Raw genomic sequence first — 21,661 nt, forward strand, 5'->3', positions numbered from 1 at the left:
AATAAAAGCAGAAAATAAAACCCCACATATCCCATCTCCACTAAAAGCTAAGCATCAGTCACCTGAGCTGTAGCACTGCAGGGCTGGGAGGAAGCAAATGGAAGGGGAAGTGGCAGATGGAAGAGTAAGCTTGCTTATTCTCTTGACCAGTGTACTATGGCCACCATGAAACAGCTGCCAAGAATTTTGTGAGTTTGGGGAGAGGTAATGAAGCAGTGGTAGAAGGAAGAGAAAACTAATAGGAGAAAGAAGTCATTGCATCTGCATCATAATTCATTTAATAGCACTGTAGGAACAGGCCAGTAACAAATGTTTGGTCCTCAAAGCATTTGACCAAAATGTGAAATTTTCATTTACTCTGATCACAGTTAAATTATGCCCTAATAAAAAAAAGCATCTGATAAAAATATTCAATGTCATTCTGTGGTAAGTAAAGCATTCACAGTACTGATCATCTTCACATTAGTTTTGAGTAATTACATTTACTGTAAGTAAATTTGAGTACTTTTACATTTACTGTAATCCCAGAAATCTACAGGATAAATACTATTATCCCCGTTTTGCAGATAAGGAAACAAATGCTCAGAGAACTTAAGGCTTGACTTAAATCACACAATTATTCAGTGGAGGAAGTGGGATTAGAAGTAGGACTTCCTTGCTCCTGAGGTCTCCAACTAACTCCATTATACACCATAGCATCTCTCCAAGTTCATTTAACATTTTAAGTTCTCTAGAGTTTGATTTCTGTGCAAAGGGTAAGCAATGGCTTAAAAAAATCAAGGATTAACTTCTTGGCTACCTGTGAGGTTAAATATATATATTTATATATATTTGGTTAATTTCATGTGCTATCAGAGGTCAGGTAAAACACCCTATAAGACCTTATTTAGTTTTACTCGTTCTGCGTCTACTAACCACGTGTTTATTTGGAAATGTTTTAGATGGCTACCGTGTAGCTTAAAGACTGAGCGGGACTTGGGTGGATACCAGGTTATCAGCTAGAAGGCTATGGGAACACTCCAGGTGAAAATGATACAACTGGGCCTGTTGTGAAGACAGAAGTGGGAAGATTTGAGAGTAAGGGGGAAAAAAATGCAAGGGTTTGGCAGCGGACTGGATGGGGAGGGTGAAGGGGTGCGTAGTAGGTGTATCTGTATATATGGCCATCAATGAAAAGCCGGGGGTGGGGGTGGGGAGAGAAAAGAAAGTTACCTTCTTAGGAATTAAAAGTGTCAATGTTACAAGCAAAGCGTTTCCAAGCTCAGCAGTAGTCGAAACAGCACAGACCATGCTCAACTAAAAAGTTTCTCGGTTTGTGACTTTCTATTGATTAAATTCGGCTAAGGGTCCCTAGAATCCTCACTCTGGGAAAGCAAGGACTTGCTCACTTTCTTACCTTTACGCCTCAGGGCAGCCTGTGGCCCCGCCCCCTTTCCCAACGACAGCGGGTGTCCTACCGAGGCCCCGCCCCTCGCCGAGGCCCCGCTCCCCGTCCCGTGCGCCGGGACTTTTGGCGCGTTTTTGGCCATGCCCCGCCCACCCCGCGCGCCTGGTGCCCTAGGCGTCCCGCCGGCACAGAAGTGGGAACAGCTGGGGCGGGGGGCCGGCTGTCGGGTCGCAGGCTTGCGCTGTCTGGGTGGTTGCCCGAGTTCGCCCTGCCTCCCGCTTTCCCAGGAGGCTTCTCCGCGAGGGCGGGGCGATGCGGGGGAACAGGCAGCCGAGGGTCCGCTCCGGGAACGAGCCTCATCCTGCGCCCGCCATGGAGCCGGCTGGTCGCGGCGCATGGGCCCACAGCCGCGCCGCGCTCTACCGGCTGGAGAAACTGCTGCGCTGCTCGCGTTGGTAAAGACCGACCCTCGAGGGGGCTGCCGGGAGGGCCTCGGCGGGGGGCAGGCGTCTTTTCAAACCTCCGGTTTCCTCTGTTCATTCCCGTCTCCCCACCTACCCCCAGCAATTGGGCCGCCGAGCAGGGTTAGTACCAGGGATCTGGTGTTATTTATCCCCACTCCGGGCCCCCATTCAACCCTTTCTGGGCAGCTTTCTAGCCTTTCTTGCACCAAACCCAACTAAGATGGTAGTTTTCGAACTTAAGCGGGCCTGAGAGCCTAGAGGCGTGGCTAAAGATGCGGATCCCTGTTCCCGCCTCCAGAGTTTGAATCTGTAGCGCTGAGGCATCTGCACTGTTCACCGGGCCCGTGATTCTTGTGACCAGGGTAATACCAGAACCTTAGGCCGAGGGCTGTTAGGTTTGAAGAGGCCCACTAAATTTGAAGCAGCTGTCACCGTTTGCTGAGCTGGCCCCGTTGACCTTTTCTCCGTCGCAGCCTTGTTTGGGGAGGGAGGAGAGTTTGGGGGACTTTTTTGAGGGGTAGATTGAAGATGGCGGGGTGATGGACATCGCCAATTTCTCTTTCAATATCACATTTCCTTGGTTTGATCAAAGACTGTATGGCTTGGGGTTCCAGCTCTTAAGAGATGCTGTTTATTATTTTTGCTTATTTTCCTTCATGCTGTTACACCATGGGAATCCTTTAAGTTCAAAGTTTTCATTCCATCTGAAGACATCACTTTCTTGACTGGTACTCCTTGCTTCTCCTTTTCCTGTAGCTCCTCCTAGTATAGAAATAAAGAAGGTTTATAAAACCCAAGAAGGGCTTATCTCACATTTCATTTCTTCCAAAAGCGTTTATTGAGCGCCTGCTGTGTGCACAGCTCAGTATTTCTGCATCCGTATCACTCTGGCAGCTTTTCTCTCTGCTTGTAGCTGTTCTACCCTACTTCTTTTTTGGGACTTTGTTTTGATTCCCCCCCCCCCGATGTCCAACTTGCAGAACTTTGTTGTACGTAAAGCATAAGTAACATAGCAACTCTTTCTTTAAAAATGGAAAGGACGTAACTGTCAGAGTTTCGCACTTATATTTTGTTTTACAAAATCTTTAAACCTTGTGACAAAATGACATCATTACCCTCCTTAGAAAAGTGGCACTTTTGTACATGAAGACATTCTGATGTTGTGTGTGTTTTCCCATAGCACAAGGGTCATCCATCAGAGATTAAAAAATTTAAAACTGGCTCTGCTGGTTGCTATAAGCAATTGTAGTCACACCTTCATAAGTCAACGAAAGTTAGACATTCAGATGGCACATTTCTGTATGGAAGGCACTAGGGCAGCAGCGTGATGCCTCACTTAGACCGTAGAGTCAGACTGCTGGGGTCAGGTTCCAGCTTTGATACTGCTGAATGGCCCTAATCATTCAACATCTCTGTGCCTCAGTTTCCTTATCTGAGTGACGATGGTGCTCAGCTCATCCTCCTGTGAGGATTCATTAATAATAAAAAAATATATTATTGAACACCTACCAAGTGCCAGACTACTCTAGGCATTGGAGATTCATTAGTAAGCAAAGCAGACAGAAACCCCAACGCTTATGAAGCTAACATTCTATGGGAGGGAAGAAACTAAATGAAATTATACATGTAAAGTGGTGAATGTGGTGATTGTTATAGAATAAGTGATTAACAGCTGGTGTTTTATGAAAATACAAAAATACAGTCTGCTTGCTGAATGGTTTGGGGGAGACAAAAGAGGAATAGAAGAGGAATAATCTATAGGTTGTCCTGAAATCTAATAAAGCCAGTTTCACTTTTATCCCATACCAGTATTTTTCCAGTTTCTAACTGAAATGAGCAGACAGTAGGAGCCAAAAGACTGAAAGTAGACATCAGTAACTAGGCCCAGACTTTTAATACAACCTGTCGTGGATGGTTAATGATACTGAACTCCAGTGATTTGTTTATTCATGAAAAAACATTTTTTTTTTTGGTCCGCAGCTCGCCATGCGGCTTGTGGGATCTTAGTCCTCCAACCCGGGATTGAATCCAGGCCCTTGGCAGTGAATGCGAGGAGTCCTAACTACTGGCCTGCCAGGAAATCCCCTCCAGTGATTAAAAAAAAAAAAAAAAAAAATATACAAACCCCTGATGGATTAACTAAATCTCAGCTGTTTCTTTTGGTGCATATTTTAACATAGGGCTCTGCAAACTTTCTCTGTTAAGGGTCATATAGTATATATTTTAGGCTTTGCTGTCACAAACAGTGTCTGTTCTTGTTTTTTTTTTTACAACCCTTAAAAACATAAAAAAATAATTCTTACCTCAAGGACTGTACAAAAACAGGCTACTGGCTTGATTTGGTGCATAGACAGTAGTTTGCAAAACTGTTTTAACAGGTAAAACATCAAGGTTAAAAATCCTTTTTGGTGTAAAATTTAATGTCACGTGGGGTTTAGTGTTTAGAAATGATTAGTGTTCCTCTCCCTGTCACTGCACGTTTGGCACTGTCTGTAGTGAGTAAAGCATAGGAAAAAACCAACCCATTCTTCCCTCCTGTGCTTTGCCTAGTAGCTGCCTGATATCATTACTCCAAAGGAGCAACTCAGGATGGCCTGCTTCTTGCTTTTGCTACCCATCATTCAAAACAGTGTCATATTATTTGAAATTGTGTGTCAGTGTGTCTGTCCTTTTTACAGAGCTTCAAAGTTTTACCCAGTGGGCTAGTGATTACCCCAATTACCCTCACATTCAGTTTGCAGCTGTCATCCATCTCGTGCTCCCAGCTGTCACCTGTCCTGTGTAGCATATTGGATCTGTTTTGCGGCAAGCATTACTTGTGAGTGAGGGTGGATTGGCTACATTACAGGGCATCTTTTCTTGACCTTTAACATAAATATGACTCCAAGGTGAAGCTGATGAAATTGTTCAAGAGGCCAGATGTGACATATGTGTTAGGTCCAAGCCTCACAACCAGATAGGAGCTATTTAAAGATTTGGGAAAATGAGACAGGAAGCATGAGAATAATGGGTTCCTAAAGGAAGCAGGAAATGGGAGCTGTAATGAAAAAGCCCAGGTGTCTTATGACACTGTTTTGGGAATTTAAATAACTAGATACCTCTTGATCTGTTTTTTGGTGGGGGCTGGGGTTTAGCATCTACCACAATTTTAATTCGGAGTTCTGGTGACTTTTATTTATTTTTTATTATTATTATTATTTTCATTTTATTTATTTATTTATTTTTGGCTGCATTGGGTCCTCCTTGCTGCGCGTGGGCTTTCTCTAGTTGTGGTGAGGGGGGGCTACTCTTCGTTGTGGCGCACGGGCTTCTCATTGCAGTGGCCTCTTTTGTTGCAGAGCATGGGCTCTAGGCGCGCAGGCTCAGCAGTTGTGGCGCACGGGCTTAGTTGCTCCGCGGCATGTGGAATCTTCCGGACCAGGGGTCAGACCCGTGTCCCCTGCATTGGCAGGCGGATTCTTAACCACTGCACCACCAGGGAAGTCCTCTAGTGACTTTTAAAATTGTAGTTGATTTACAATGTTGTGTTAGCTTCTGGTGTACAGCAAAGTGATTCAGTTATACATATATGTACATTTTCTTATATTGTTTTCCATTATGGTTTATTACAGGATATTGAATATTCTCTGTGCTATACTATAGGACCTTGTTGTTCTAGTGATTTTTTTCTTTTCTTTTTTTTTGCGGTACGTGGGCCTCTCACTGTTGTGGCCTCTCCTGTTGTGGAGCACAGGCTCTGGACACGCAGGCCCAGCGGCCATGGCTCACGGGCCCAGCCGCTCCGCGGCATGTGAGATCTTCCCGGACCGGGGCACGAACACGTGTCCCCTGCATCGGCAGGTGGACTCTCAACCACTGCGCCACCAGGGAAGCCCTCTAGTGATTTTTTAATCAACTTTTAGTAAAAAGTCAAAAAACAGTCTTGTGATTTTTAAGATAGGTGATTTTATTTTTCTAAATTATCTCTTGTCGTTTTAGTAAAGGTGATTGAGATTGTTTTCTCATATTTTGAGGCTGCATAGCTTAGTGGTTAAGAGAATGGATTTTGGACCCTGGCTTCAAATCCTGGCTCAGTGATTTTGGACAAATTATTTCACCTTTGTATGCTTCCTTTTCTTGATCTGCCGATGAGTTAGTAGTAGTTTCTACTTTTTAAGTTTGTTAGGGGAATTAAACGAGTTAATTTGTAAGGTACTCAGAGCAGTGTGTGTTATGTTCTAAGTGCTATATGAATGCTTGTAAAATAAAGGGTAGATTCCCTGCCTCCAGCATTAGCCTTTGTCTTTCTTCATTAGTTTGGAATGTTGAGAGGCATTCTTATAGGCCATTCATCCTTTGATGGGATGATTACTCCCTTCATTGTTAGGAAACAATCCCTGAGGCACTGTAAGTTGGGTAAGTGGTGATGCAGTGAGGCTTTCCACCCTTAAGGCGCTATCCTTAGTTATAAGGGATGAAGTGTACACACGGTTCAGGGTAAATTAGGATGAAGGCCAAGGGGATGCAGAGAAGAGTACTTGGGTGGGATCAGTGGAGGAAAGATTCCTGGACTTTTGAATTGGGGCTTGGAGAGATTTTTATAGGTGAGCCGGGTAGAGGATTATAGCAAATAAAAATATGCTAAAAAGTATGTAGAATAGAGGGGGAGTGAGTCAGGTGGGCAGTGTTAAAGACAAGGTCAGATCCTAGGGATTAGAAGCTTAACATTGTTTCACATAGTTACTACCTGAGGAGAGCAATTTGTGTAACTTTCCTGGGACCCCGGTGTCCTCATATGTAAAATGAGGAAAATGGATGAATTGATTTTTCAGGCTCTGTCCAATTCACAGACTCTGGAATTATTAGTGTCTTTTGGATGCAAAATATTGTTTAAAGCTTTTTAGGGCTTCCCTGGTGGCGCAGTGGTTGAGAGTCCGCCTGCCGATGCAGGGGACACGGGTTCGTGCCCCGGTCCGGGAAGATACCACGTGCTGCGGAGCGGCTGGGCCGGTGAGCCATGGCCGCTGAGCCTGCGCATCCGGAGCCTGTGCTCCGCAACGGAAGGGGCCACGGCAGTGAGAGGCCCACGTACCGCAAAAAAAAACAAAAAACAAAACTTTTTAGTGAAGTTTGACATACACATAGAAAAGGGCACAAATCATTAGTGTTCACGTATCTTATGTCCCTCCAAATTATGGGATTTATTTACTTTTGTGGTATTTTTATTCTTTGATTGACACCTGTCTCCTTCAGTTACACTGCACATTTCATAAAGACAGGTTCACATTTGCAGCCACAGTGCTGGACACATAGTTTCTTAGTGTTTGTTAAATTAAGACATGAAAATTTAGGTTAAGTTAGGATCACATTGCAGGTGGAAATACCAGAGGACCTGGTTAATACATTTGAATTGCCAAGAATCCTCCACAGGTTCCTGGTAGTAAACAGTGACTAAAGTTTCAGGGGAGATGTAGAAGGTGCAGGTCTTTCCCCCTGGGATTTAGAGCTAGAACCACGACATGCACAGTCCTGTTACAGACTACACATGCTTGGTGTTATATAGGGCTTGGGACTGCCAGGGAGACTTACCAGACAGACACATTGAGCACCCTTTAGTACTGTCCTCCATAGCAGAGGAGATGGAATTACAAGTGAAGTTACTGTTATGCAGGTCTGGGGCCCAGAGGACAGTTTTCAGGGTGGAGGGCAAATTTGAAAGTTACCTACGTATATGTGGCAATTGAAGGCATACTTCTGGAAGTGGGCTGGGAAGAGGGTATAAAGGTGAATGCCTATGTCTGAGCCTGGAAACTCAATATTTGAACATCGGGTGGAGGAAGTGATGCTTTAAGGACAGGAATATCAGCAATTACTTAGATACTGTTTTGCTTTGGAGGAAAGGGAATATAGAAGACAAAATAACCTAAACTGTTTGAGCTGGGTATACATGATATTCTCTGTGGCTTATCTGTCGCCTAATAGTAGATTCTATTATAAATAGTCATTAATAGATAGAATTCTATTACCCCTTTGATTTTGGGGATATTTGACTCATTGATTTATTCAGTATTTATTGACACTGAACAATTAGACATGAGTTACTGTTTTTCCCATATGATTTACTTTAATATGGCATACAGAATAACTATACAAAATAAGATGCTTTCATGTCATTATCCATATCCCTGACTTGTTAACAATTTTATTTATTCTCCTCAAGAAAAATAAAGCCAATTGTTTAATTGGCTTGGGGAGCCTCTGCATTTTAGTGTTAAATGTGTTGGTCCACACCTAAAAATAGCATGGGAATTTTCTAAAACGCAAGAGCGCTGTAGTAGCTATCTTGCCTAATATTAAATAGCAGTTGATATCTCATGGAAGCTTAGGGAGTCATTCAGTTAAGAAATAGGTCTGCCTCTGTATTGTAATCTCAACTGAATTTACTTTCCTTTTCTTCTTTGCAAAGAAAATTTTCTCTCAATAGGACCTTTAAAAAGAAAAAAAAAAGTTTGTTTTCCCTATTTAGTTCTTCCCTAAGTTATAATCCTCTGACTGTACCGGTCTTTCCAAATGAACTACATATAAAGTAACAGAAGTATGACTGCAGATGGAAAAAAATAAAGTAGCTGAATTTTCAAGGTACGGAAGTCCTGTTACCATGCAAATGTCTTTTGTTATTCTTCTGGATTTTTTTTCCTTCTAATATATATGTATATCAAACAAAAAATAGGGTAAGGATAAAATAGAATTGTTAATATAAATGCATTTTGTATGTAGTCTTCCACTTAGTTCGTTCACTAAGGATTTATTGAAATCCTGCTGTTCGCATAGCACCATGCTAGGTAGGTAATGGTGTGTTGGGGAGCTCTGAAGAATTGAAAGTCAGGATCTCTTGTCTGTAGGACTACAATCTATTTGGAGACTTAAAAAAAAAAAAAGAAGAAGAAGAAGAAAAGAAAGAATCAGGCACATAAAATACAAAATACTTAGTTTTCAACATTGATTTCCAGAGCCCCAGCTTGATGCCATCTCTGGAACTTTAGAGCATTTTGTACTTAAGTCATATGTTAACTTGGCTTATAAAACTACCCAGCTAGATTGTAAGCCCCTTAGGAAAGACTGTAATGCAGTCAATTTTGTGTCCTTTATATGTGTCTGCTGCAGGGTACAGATTCTGCACGAGTGATGGCATGGAAACTAAATTCCAAGAAATTGTGCTTCTTTGTTTAGTGTCATTTTTATTGTATCATCCTGGATGGTATTTGGAAAATGTGTTCGGATTGAATAGTTTTGTGGGAGGAGGAAGTATATTCTAGGCTGGGGACAGTCTGAGCGGTACTAGACTTGGAATTGGTCATAAGGTGTTTGATAAATGTTACAGACACTGACTGGCCTGATAAGAGCAGTTTTTGTTGAGGAGCAGTGAGAACAAAGGTTGCCTGGCTTTGGAGTGACCAGACTGTGAAGAACTTTTAAAGTTTTTAAAAATTGAAAGTAATACATGTATATGCCAAAGAATTAAAATAACATGGTATACGGTTATTAAATATTTGTTAAATGAATGACAGGTAAGTCTGAATCTTCTTCAAGAACCCACTCTGATCAGTTTCTTGTGTATCCTTTAAGAGGTTCTCTATGTTTGTACCTCAGATGAGAGGGTACCGGTCATCAGGTAGATGTATCATGATTTATTTAACCATTTCCTTGGTAGAAATTTAGATCGTTTCCAGTCTTGTGCTGTAATAAACACAAGACTTATGCTGGAGTGAATATTGTCCATGTACCTTTACATTAAAAATTTTTTATTAGAATTATACGTGAACACAGTTGGCAAAGTCAATAGGACAAATATTATAATGAAAACATTATTTTGCCTCATCCCTTATCACCCTTGAGTTCTATACTCCAGATACAACCTCTTTCATCTCTTTTTATTCTTTAATTTCCAGATTACGAAATGTGTTTCTATTGCTAGTTCTAGATTTTTTTTTCCATTTTAGACACTTTTTGTTAACTTCCTACTCTGAAAGGGTGAGTTGTTTTTTTTTTATTACCAATGATCAACTTTCTACTATGGAAGATGACTGGATATAGAATTCAAAGTACAAAATAATTTTCATTCATTACTGTGAAGGCCAAATGTTTTTTCCTTGTCACCCGTGAGATGTCTTACGCTATTCTGAATCCTTTAAAAAATATATATATATATATATTTATACACACACACACACACACACACATATGTATCTGACATTTTATTATTTCTTATTTCCTGGAAGCTTTTGGTATTTTGTTTAGATAGATATCTTTAGTGTTTTGAAATTTCAATTTTTCAAGCATCTGAGATTATCTGAAGAATAAATTCCTTGCAGTAGGATAGTTGAGTTAAAGTTTGGTACATTTAAAATTTTGATAGATACTGTCTGGTTGTAATAAGAATTCTTTTATTCCAGAGTGTCTTCTCAGCTAAGCTCTAGACATTTTCAGAAAGTCTCTCTTTGACAAAGATTCGTGCCACCCTCTGTGCAGTGTATCTATTCTTTGAGCTCTTCCATTAAAATTCTTTTGAACTTGGCACTACCGTCTCCCAGCTTTGGCTATAACACTCCTCTCTCTGCTCCTTTTCCCAGCACATGTGTGCACATACTTTTCATTCACTCTCCCAGTGTCTTTTCTCATCTATTAACAGCAATAAAAAGTATTTTCTAGGTCACTAATTAGAATAATTAGTACAGTTGATCAATTATTTGTAGTACTAGATTCATTGCTGCTTGCACTGTAGCGTCTCGTTGCTAGGGTGAAGGGTAAGAACTATAGATCAAGGGGTACAGAGTCATCTTAGGATGGAAATTTAAGTTTAGAAATAGAATCAAGGCACTGAGTCAGGTATTGGCAGAGAAAGCCAGAAGGCTGTGGACTGCATCCTGGGGGTAAACCTACATGGAGAGATGGGAAAAGAAGCAGCTAAGGACGAGCTGAAATCAGCACATAAATGTGCTATAAGGAAATTAAAACTCAGTGGAAGGGAAGGTTTTAGGAAAGAACGTGAGGTCGATGTTATTTCACAGAGGGTCAGGGAGAAAGAGGACCAAAAGATGCTTTGGTGAGCAGTTTGAGCAGAGTGGTGGGAATTAAAGCTAGGAAGGAAAGGAGATGGAGTTAGCTGGTACAGAGCACCTACAGAGGACTTACCAGAACTTACATCTGCAAGAAAGGGAGGAGCTGGGGCAGACGGTGCAGTGGGGGGCACGGTATAACGCTGGGGTCCCCAAGCCCCGGTCCGTGGCCTGTTAGGAGCCAGGCCGCACAGCAGGAGCAAGTCTTCATCTGCCTCGCTCCCCATCGCCTGCATTACCACCTGAACCATCCCTGGCATTGCTGCCTGATTCTGTCCTGCCGTGCCCACCCCGCCCCCCGTCCATGGAAAAATTGTCTTCCATGAAACCAGTCCCTGATGCCAAAAAGGTTGGGGACTGCTGGTCTAAAGGGTTTTTTGTTTGTTTTAGTTTGCAGGAGAGATTACCTTTGCATGTTTAGATACAGATGGAAGATGAAAGGTGACTGTAGTGATGAGAATAGACTGTTAGAAAGCAGAGAAGTTAAGGGATCTAAGGACAATAGAGCAGCACATTTTACGAAGGAAGAATGACTGAAGGAGTTCTTTTCCTCTGAGCCTGGAGGAAGGGGTAAGATTATGGGTGGAGAGGTAGGAATGAGTTTGGTGGTGAAAAGCTCACACTGCTTGCCTTCAGTAAGGTTAATGGGATTTAGAGCCTGGGGATTGTTTTGTATAGCCGTCTATTCATTTGTTTACCCACAGAACGTCTACTACATCACTTTGGTAGAGATACAAAGGTGAGGAAACTACCAAATGAGTTTATAGAGACAAGTTTGTATATCTTCCTGTCTTTTTGTAATGGTTATTCAGAGCCTGAGAGCAGGCACGGGAGTGGACTGGGGAGCCTGTCTTGCATTGTATCAATAGATTGGCATCCTTGAGTGTCTAAGAGGTTAGTAGAATTAGGGTGGTGTTGAAGATGGCCCAGAACAAGTTAGCTCTGTGGCCTGGGCTGGTAGGGAATCCAAGGAGCTAATACTGAATGGAAGTCTTTCCATGTGGAAAGCAACCTGAATATGAAGGTTTGGTCAGGGTGATGGGATAAAAGAGAAGGGGGATATTATGATAGGAGGAAGTGAGATCACACCACTTTTGGGATCTTAGAGGCAGAGCTCGTAATGAAGTAGAATTCAGCACACTTGATTCGAGATCAGGGGTTAGGTTTGGTAGGTCAAGTAATGAACAGAAATTATAGGACCAGCATGCGCATTGTAGTAAGGATCATCTGAACTGCCAGAATCACAGAAGTGGCTGGCACGTCACAAGTCATATTTTTATCACCGTGTTCTATGTAGTGTGATAGAAAAATCAGATATTCTGGGTTTTTAAAAAGTGATGGGTTTTATAATGTCAGTGAGCCCCATTTTCGATATCTTGAGTATAACATTGTGGGTGTGCTCTGTTTTTAGCACTCTTTCTGAAAGCTCAATTTCACTTTAATGTTCATATCTATTAAAATGTGCAGTGTGATACTTTTGATCTTTCAAGAAGTGTGGAAAACTGTTTTTATTGATATATGGTATGTGTACAGAGGTAATTGGATAATAATGGTGTAAATACCTACAGGTCCTAGGGTTAGTATAATAAACCAAGCACAAAAGATGTTCGTTCTTTAAAAGCTTTACTTCTCCTGTTTGCTCGTGCCTCATTACGCCCTCTGAATATAATGACTTGATATGTGTTTATTAGTTAAGTAGCATTACCTTCTTAGGATTATCAAACTTAGCAGGTGTTTTTTGATGGAAACGTTGGGAATACTTAATTGTCTGCAGACAGCCAACCTAATGATTCCCATTTGCAGTTGCTTTAAAGAAAACAAACAACTTCCTGTAAAATGAAAGAATGGCTGCATTTTTGATAAGACATCTGTAGAAAATTGGTGGGTACTTGACAACCACCGGAAACCAAATTTTTTTTTTTTTAATGGGAGACCATAAATTCTTATGGTCAAAGTGACCAGATGTCCTATTTTTCTGTGGCAGTCCTGCTGTTCTATCTAGTTATCACTCCCCTTCGCTCTCAGAAGTGTTCTCATTTGGACAATACACTACACAGTCATTCTGCTTGTGGGTCTGATTTTGAGATTTATGGTCTACACTTTGAATCATTAGTTGAAAGAAGCAGCCAGTGGTTGGTTTTGCCTGTAAGAGGTTCAGAGATACTGAACAAAGTTGCTTCTTTCTATGATTTCACAGTATATGCATTATAAAAAGTGTTATAATTTGTACTGAGTTTGGTAGTTGCTATTTGAATTCAGCAGGTGTGTGATGAGACAATATTTAATCAGGGAGTAACAACCTTTCAAATGAATAAATACATCCTTAATATCTTCTGTTTTGAGAAAGAAATATGGTAGTGTAGTGTTGGGCCTTGGACTTGTGAAATGTTGAGTAAAAAATGTTTATCTAACAACGACCTAAGTCTTGATTATTTTTCTTTCTTCAAACAGCACTAATATTCTGAGGGACCCTGTGTGTTTAGGAGGATGTGAGCACATCTTCTGTAGGTAAGTAATTATGGTTTATGATAGCTATACACACATACACACAAATTTAGTGTAACTATGTTTTTTACTAGGTAATAGTCATGCAATCATGTTGATACTAGTATTACCTTATGTTGTGTAACTCTCATAGATTGCAAAGTGACTTACTGTACATTATCTCATTTTGGTCCTTTCAGCTGTCTTAATTTACAAATCAGAAACTAAAAGCTCAAAGAGGATGACTTGTTGACAGTTACAAAGCTTAGTAAGTGGCTTTGCTAAGTTTTGGGGAAAAATTAATATCTGTTGTATAATTCAAATATGCCTCTCTTATTTTTCCAGTTAGTTTTGAATCCAGACTTTGCAAATTGCGAAACTTTAGTTCTTATCGTTACTGGATTACTTTCCTAGGGCTGCCATAACAAAGTACCAAAAACTGGGTGGCTTAGAGCAATAGAAATTATTGTCTCACTGTTTTGGAGGCTAGAAGTGTGACAGCGAAGTGTCAGGTAGGTTGGTTCCTTATGAGGGTGATGAGGGAAAATCTGTGCCATGCCTCTCTCCTACCTTCTGGTGGAGAATCTTTGGATTCTGGCATTGTTTCCTTGGTTTATATAGACACATCACTCTCATCTTAGCCTTCATGTCCACCTGGCAGTCTCCCTTGTGTGCGTGTTTGTCTTTGTGTCCAAATTTCCTCTTTTTATAAAATACCAATTATATCGGATTAAGGTACTCACCCTGATGGTCTCATCTTAACTTGATCATTTACAAAGACCCTATTTCGAAATAAGATCACATTCACAGGTCCTTGGGTTTAAGACTTCAGCATCTTTTGGTGGGACACAATTTAAGCCATAACAGTTATTATAAAATTATATCCATTAAAGCCCTGGCTGAGAGGTTAGTATATTAGGTTTTCATTTCATCTTATTTCTTACTCAGGAGGAATCAATTAAAGGAGTGAATGTCATAGTTTAATTGTCTGAGACAGGGTTAATATATCCTCCTTTGAATCAATCTTTTAATTATTTCAAGTTGTGACTGTGATTATCCGGCATGCGCAGACTGCAATATGAAGTTTAAGCACATGTGAAAGTAATTTACTGTATGACTTCAGTGGGCTGGGGGTGTGTGGAGGGCACCTATGCTTGGGGTCCCAATTTTGTTTCTAGAAACAGGTCTGTTACATAGGGCATATCCAGCAGGAGGATGGGGTAGGACATAGTATCTATTGCCTACCTGACGTCTCCATCTGGATGACGAAATGGGATTTCAGACTTGATATGTTCAGAGCAGATCTGTTGATCGTCCTCCCCTTTACCCTGTTCCTGCCTCGGTAATCTTCATAGCAGTAACTGGTGCCACTGGAATAAATGGTATCAAAGTTGCTCAAAGCGAAAACCAGTAGTCATACCTGGTTGCTATTTTTCTTCCTTATCCCACGTCATTAATTTCTGTCAGTTTCACCTCAAAATGTGCCCTAAATCTTGAACTTTCCCACTTTTCTCTATATTTACTACTGTTTATACTTTGGTCCAAGCCACCATCAAATTATTTCTCCTCAGACTAGTTCATAGCTGGTTCGCTTCCCCATTTTCTACGTTCTTGTGGGTGATCTCACAGGAGATATTTTGAAAATGTAAATCACGTTCGTATCATTACGGCTCTTAAAGTCCTTCAGTGACTTCCTATTACAATTAGAATGAAATCCAAACTCTGCACTGAGGCCCACGAGACCCTGTGCAGGGCCCAGTCCTTGCCTGCCTCTCGGACCGCACATCCCTCTGGCTCACACTGTTCAGCCACCTTCTCCTTTTAGTGTATTAAACACATCAGACTCACTCCTGCCCCAGGACTTTTGCATTTACTATTTCTTCCATCTAGAATGTACTTCTGCCAGATTTTTGTGAGGCTAGCTTTTCATCAGTTCCATTTCAGCTCAGATATTACCTCCTCCAAGAGCCCTCCCATTATTCCTGTATAAAATTTTGGCCGCTCCCTGTCTCCACTCTGAAGCAAGCAGATTTGTTTCAGGGGTTGTACTCACTGTATATAATAGATTAGTGATGAATCTGGAGCATAACAAACTTGAAATTGTATGTAATGAAATTGTATGTAAAGCTTGTGTATGTGTGTGTGTTCCATACATTTAATTGGATTCTAAAGGGGTCTGTGACTTAAAATGGCCAATGAAAGATTAAGGGAGGCATGAGAACATCTTAAAAGAGAAAATGGTCATCTGTATATGAACAGAGGAAAGAATTGATTCAGTGTAGTTTGGTTCATTTTTATTATATGATGCCAAGAATTAGGGTAGCTGTTTGCATTCTTTGCAGATTTGGAGATACGTAAAGCTGCTGAGCAGTGCTGTAAATGCCATGAAGTTTTGTTTTTATTCTTTTTCTTTCTTTTTGGGCTGCGCTGTGCGTCTTGCGGGATCTCAGTTCCCCAACCAGGGATTGAACCCAGGCCATGGCAGTGAAAGCCCATAACCCTAACCACTAGGCCACCAGGGAACTCCTGCCATGCAGTTTTAAAAGATGGTTTTGATATGTCGCAGTGCAACTGAAGCATTGGAGTCAAGGGGAGGTTGGAGGGAACACAGATTTTTATCTTATTGACACGTTCTGCTAGCTTCAGAATACTTTCATGCCAATCCCTAATAAAAGTAGTCCATGAACTCTCTTTAAGACGTAAGTCTTAAAAAAAAAAAGAAGTCTTTAAGTCATGTAGCAGGGGGACCCAAACTTTTTGGTCTCAGACCACTTTACACTCTTGAAAATTGATGACCGCAAAGAGATTTTGTTTACTTGTGTGTGTATTTCCCATATAAAACTGAGACATTTAAAAAATACTAATTCATTTAAAAATAACAATAAAAAACCCATTACATAATAACATAAATAACACTTTTTAAGGAGAAATAACTATTTTGCAAACTAAAGAAAAAATAGAAAAGTGGCACTGCTTTTACATTTTTGCAGATTTCTTTATTTTGCTGAGTAGAAGACAGGTTACATATTTTGAAGGGGGCTCCATTGTAAGAATCCTCTGGCCCTACAAACGAGAGGGTTACATGAAAAGGGATGTAGTGTTTGGAGGAGATGTGGCTTTTACGACTATTATATTACCCAGTCCTGCTAGAGCCCATCTGGTGAAGCTAAGGGAGGTGTGGATTTAGAGCTTTCTTATTTCAGGATTCACAGATAGGCTTCAGGGGGAATTGTGAACAAACGCTTGTGCACATCTTCGTCAGAGTCACAAAGGGTTTGTAACCCCCAAAGTTAGGAAAAACCTTTATAACTATGAGACTGTAACTCTTGGACATATAACCCGAGGTAATTTAATTGAGTTTACAGGTTGTAAAAGTACCTGAAAGAACCAGACATCTTTTCTCAAAAACTAAAGCCTTTAGACACTTGTACAAAAATAAAAGAAAAAACACCTTTCCCCATTTCTTTGCAGTAATTTTAGGTATCTCCATGAAGCACAGTGTTAGCTTTAGGGTAGGAAAGGTTGAGATGCATGGCTTACATGCATTAGGTACTAAATATTTTTTTATATCTCCCTCTGTACTCTCCCTCTTTAGAAACTATAGATTTATTTGCAGGGAAAAATTATGCAGACTATTTTCTGGCCAAGTGTAGTCTCTACGTAGCAAATTACATAAGCAACTTTAGATTTAGATATGGTGTGTGTGTGTTTGTGTGTCAGTGTCATACTCTTTCAAAAACACTGTTTTAACTAATATTTTATAATTGACCATTGTTTATTAGAACAGCCTCTGCTTCATTTACTTTAGTTCAAACTTCATTTTTTTCAATTCAGATCCTGCTGAATATATTGATATCTATATATTTTTTGATCCTTTTTAAGTAATTGTGTAAGTGACTGCATTGGAACCGCATGTCCAGTGTGTTACACCCCAGCCTGGATACAAGATGTGAAGATAAATAGACAATTGGACAGCATGATCCAGCTTTGTAGTAAGCTTCGAAATTTGCTACATGACACTGATTTTTCAGGTGAGAAATTTCACTGTCTCTCTTAGTTAAATAACTGATAAATTCATATTGATTTCATAAAGTATGTAAAATATGAATGACATATTTCAGATGTTAAGATTTATAGTGTTAGGAATCATTTTGAGAGGTGACAGATACCTTAGAGGTAATTAGGTCTGACTCCCTTATTTTATAGATGAGAAACCAGGGTCCAGAGAGGTTAAATGATCTTGCCTGAAGTCACACATGCAGTTAGTACCAGGAGCAGGAGAAATAGAGCCTGTTTCTTCTGATTGTCAGTCCAGAGACTTTTTCACCACCTATACTACCTGCTTTTTACAGTTATAATAATTTCTGTATAATATATATGGAATAGTGATTTTGTCCTTAAACTCAGTTAACTATTATTTCACAAGATAGAATACAACCTTTTGGGTATCACTTTTCTACAAATTAGTTAGATTAATTTTGCACAGTTTTGAAAGAGCAAAAATCTAATATCCATTTTCTTTTCTCTTTAAATGGAGGTTAATGTTTTTCAAATTGTTCTTACACTCTGTGTATTAACTATATATTTTCCCATTGTGCTTTCCGCTGAGAACTAATTAGCTGTGGAAAGCAAGTAAAGTGTTTTTGAATCTTCATAATCAGATTGAAATTGTCTTTTTATTGGCCAGATACCATCATTTTAGCTTGTGTTTATGGGAGAACCTTTTCTTGACTGGCAGGATGCCATGAATGATTGATAAAGCTCATATAAAATGGTTGAATTTCTGTTTTGAAAACTTTTGATCTTAGTTTTCCAACATGATGTGTTATTGTCAGCTACTAAAGGTGAAGTTGATTGGGCAAAATAAAGAAATAAGGCAACTACTTTGAGTCGTATTGACCAGGTCCATATTTCTGAGAAGAATTTAAATCGCCGTTTACCTAAGAAAAGTTTTCTTCGTCTAGTTTTCTGATTTTTGTATTAGACTCCATCCTTTCATGACAAAATGTGCTATGGTGATAAAGTTTTACTGATTTTCAGATGTAATTATATATGCACATGTTTTAAAAAGTACTTTAAAAAAATAATATGTAGTAAACCTCTTTAAGAGCACAGTGAGGAAAAGTTTTATTAGTTCATCTGTAATGTTTTCCTTCTTTATCAAAGCCAGTGCTGACAGTGTTTTATTTTCTGTTTAAAACAGATTAGTGTATGATCTATTACCCCTCCCCCCACCCCCTTACCATTGATTAAAACAGGAGTTGTTAATTAAGAGTCCATGCATTTTTAGGGCTTCCCTGTTGGCACAGTGGTTGAGAGTCCGCCTGCTGATGCAGGGGACACGGGTTCGTGCCCCGGTCTGGGAAGATCCCACATGCTGCGGAGCGGCTAGGCCTGTGACCTATGGCCGCTGAGCCTGCGCGTCCGGAGCCTGTGCTCTGCAACAGGAGAGGCCACAACAGTGAGAGGACCACGTACCACAAAAAAAAAAAAAAAAAAAAAAAAGAGTCCATGCATTTTTAGCAGTGTTGGGGCTTGGGGCGGCGGGGGGGGAATTAGCGAGTCTCTTGAGTTAAGTGTACAATATGAAAAAGGTTCATGCCTATGTGAAAGTGGCTTTCCTCAGATTCTTTAAGATGTGTGGTCTGTTAGGAATGTTGGCCATGCATTGAAATTTGGGTGCTATCTATATTTTGTCTGTGGCTGTCATGATGTTTGATTCTTCTTCAGTTGCTGTAGAGTAATATATTAGCTTGCTAGGGCTGCTGTAAGCAAGTACCACAGACTGGGTAGCTTATCAACAGACATTTATTGTCTCACAGTTCTGAAGGCGAAAGTTCTAAATCAAGGGCTAGGTGAGTTTGGTTACTTTGAGGTCTGTCAGGGAGGTGTGTGTTCCAGGCCTCTCCTTGGCTTGTAGAAGGCGGTCTTCATGTTCACATGGTATGCATAGATGCATGTTTGTGTCAAATTTCCCTTTTTTGTAGGGACACCATTCATATTGCATAGAACCCCACTTTCTTCATCTTTACCAATTATATCTGCAATGACCCTGTTTCCAAATAAGGTTATGTTCTGAGGTAATGGGATTAGGACTTCAATATATGAATTTTGGGAGGGACATAGTTTAACCCATAAACAAGTAATGTGATATTTTTAATGGTGATAATGGGGGAGCAGAATAACCTTCAGTGGGTTGATTGTAGTCAGTTATCGCCTGCCGGGGTACTGCGTACCATGTGGTGCAAAGAATTAGATGACTCCTCAAGAAATTTTACTGTAGTTAGTGATGTTTGAATTATCAGTATGGTTTTCATATTTTGTGGACCATGGAATATGAAATGCGTTAAGATTTCATCATTAAAAAAGATATTTAGGAAAATTGCTGAGTTGAGAACAAGTTTTTGTGTGGGACCTGAGGCCTTTTGGAATGCTGTCTTTCTCATCTCAGAGGAGAGGTGGAGTTTGGGGAGAGAATTATGGTGATTCACTTTCCAAAGGCCATTTTGTGTTCATTTTCCTTATTATAATGAATAATATTACATTTAGTCATTACCAGACTTTAGCTGTGCTGGCTTTAATAGTTTACTTATTTTAAGATGAATTGAAATTTCACTGATTGCCTAACCTATAATCAGAATTTTAGGATCTTTATTCTGTAGGTGAGGAAATTGAGGGCCTAGGTCAAGCAGGGTGGTCATGCTGTCAGTTTCTTGCTTATTGTTTTATCATTTAACACGGTGCTTTTGTTAGAAGTGTGGGCATTTGTTTTACTTGTTGAATTGTGTTGGAGAAAAATTGGCAGTGTTAAGACTAATTCATATCCTAGAGACTAGACTTAATTAAAACAATTTTTAAAACAAACTCTTAGGTTTTGATTTCAGTAATCCATTTTATAATGGTGACATCCTCCTTTGCTACATTTAGAGAAGATGAAATAAGTCTAGAGTGTAAACATATACTTTTCTGTCTGGATGTGTAATTTCCATGGTACAAAGTGTTTTCTACTTATTGTAAGTTGCATTGTTATCAACTTTTCCTCCTAAGGTCCCCCAAAACAAATTTAGCCTTGAAGGGCACTTGAGGTGTTTTCTTTCGGTATATCCCTTGGTTCCTTATAGTTTATCTATTCAATATATTTCATGTATATATACCTTTATGTTAGTTTATTATCTAGCAAGTACTTCTAAAACTAAAGTATAAGGCAAACTAGGTGAATGCGTAGATGGAGCTAATAGTTGGGGACGAATAATGGTTGATCCTCTTTATAATGAGGAAACTGGAAAATGATATCATTATAAACTAAAGGTATTAGATTAAGTGATTCCTCAGTTCTAGCTCCAGAATCATATGGTTCTGTTAAATAGTCAGGTGCTGAAGATGATGAATTAAGCGGAATGGTTGGACATCTCCCACATTTTCTATATTTATTTTTTTAAACCTGTAGTTCACAATTCATCTTCCAAATGAACCTTGTTACTTTCATTTACTATAAAATATATAATTACTATAATTAAGATGGGTAATTAGGAAGAACTTGTTAAATGGTGGACATAGTATATAGTATACTGGAGATAAAGAAGCTTGATTTACAGTAATACTTTCTCAAATGAACTTCTAAATACTTGAAGAAATTTTTCTTGGTTCAGTGTACTTTAAAGAGAAGAGGTTGTCTGTCATAAATTTTTCTGACAACCATTTATGGATAATTTTACCTTATTCTTTAAAATGTAGTCTGCTTTCTACCAGTGGCGTTAAATTTAAAAGTTTTTATTTTCTCTTGCCCCCTATCATATTAAATCAGACCTTGCAGGTGCTGGTTAGGTTTTGTGAAGCATATGTTGGTGTTGGTGACATTAAAAAAATGCTTTGATTATGCTTTCATAGGATCCCAACTTTCCCTTCTGTTTTCTGGTTTGGGAGAGATCCTGGTCTTTCTGTAGCAAATTACATAGTGTTTCATATATGCTATGACTTTTTTATAATAGATGAAGATGAGCATTTGAATAGCTGTGTCGCTGTTGTTTTGTTTTAAATAGAACTGAATACTTCTTAACTTACAAAATAATCATTCTTTAGTGAAGGTGTTAATGTTGCACAGATGGTAGCAAAGTACTTTCCTTTGATTTTTAATAAGGGGCTAGTTTGTCAAAGAGTTTTCTCAACTTCTGCTGTGAAACCTATAATAGAGAATAATTTGAAAGGCACACAGTGTACATCATTATAATCCT

At 39.7% G+C, this 21,661-nt stretch overlaps 1 protein-coding gene across 1 annotated transcript in view; it reads left to right on the forward strand.

Moving 5' to 3' along the window:
• Positions 1-1,545: 1,545 nt before the first annotated feature.
• The window catches only part of BARD1 (BRCA1 associated RING domain 1), a 74,281-nt gene continuing 54,165 nt past the window's right edge, over positions 1,546-21,661 (forward strand). Inside the window, exons 1-3 of the mRNA XM_022567616.2 lie at positions 1,546-1,842; positions 13,398-13,454; positions 17,313-17,461. Of these exons, the coding sequence (XP_022423324.2) occupies positions 1,700-1,842; positions 13,398-13,454; positions 17,313-17,461 (349 nt within the window). The 5' untranslated portion in view covers positions 1,546-1,699. The remainder of the gene's footprint in view (positions 1,843-13,397; positions 13,455-17,312; positions 17,462-21,661) is intronic.

This window comes from Delphinapterus leucas, chromosome 8, assembly GCF_059928025.1.
Source record: "Delphinapterus leucas isolate spDelLeu-1000000601 "Yukka" chromosome 8, BTC_Dleu_Yukka2, whole genome shotgun sequence".
Lineage (NCBI taxonomy): Eukaryota > Metazoa > Chordata > Mammalia > Artiodactyla > Monodontidae > Delphinapterus > Delphinapterus leucas.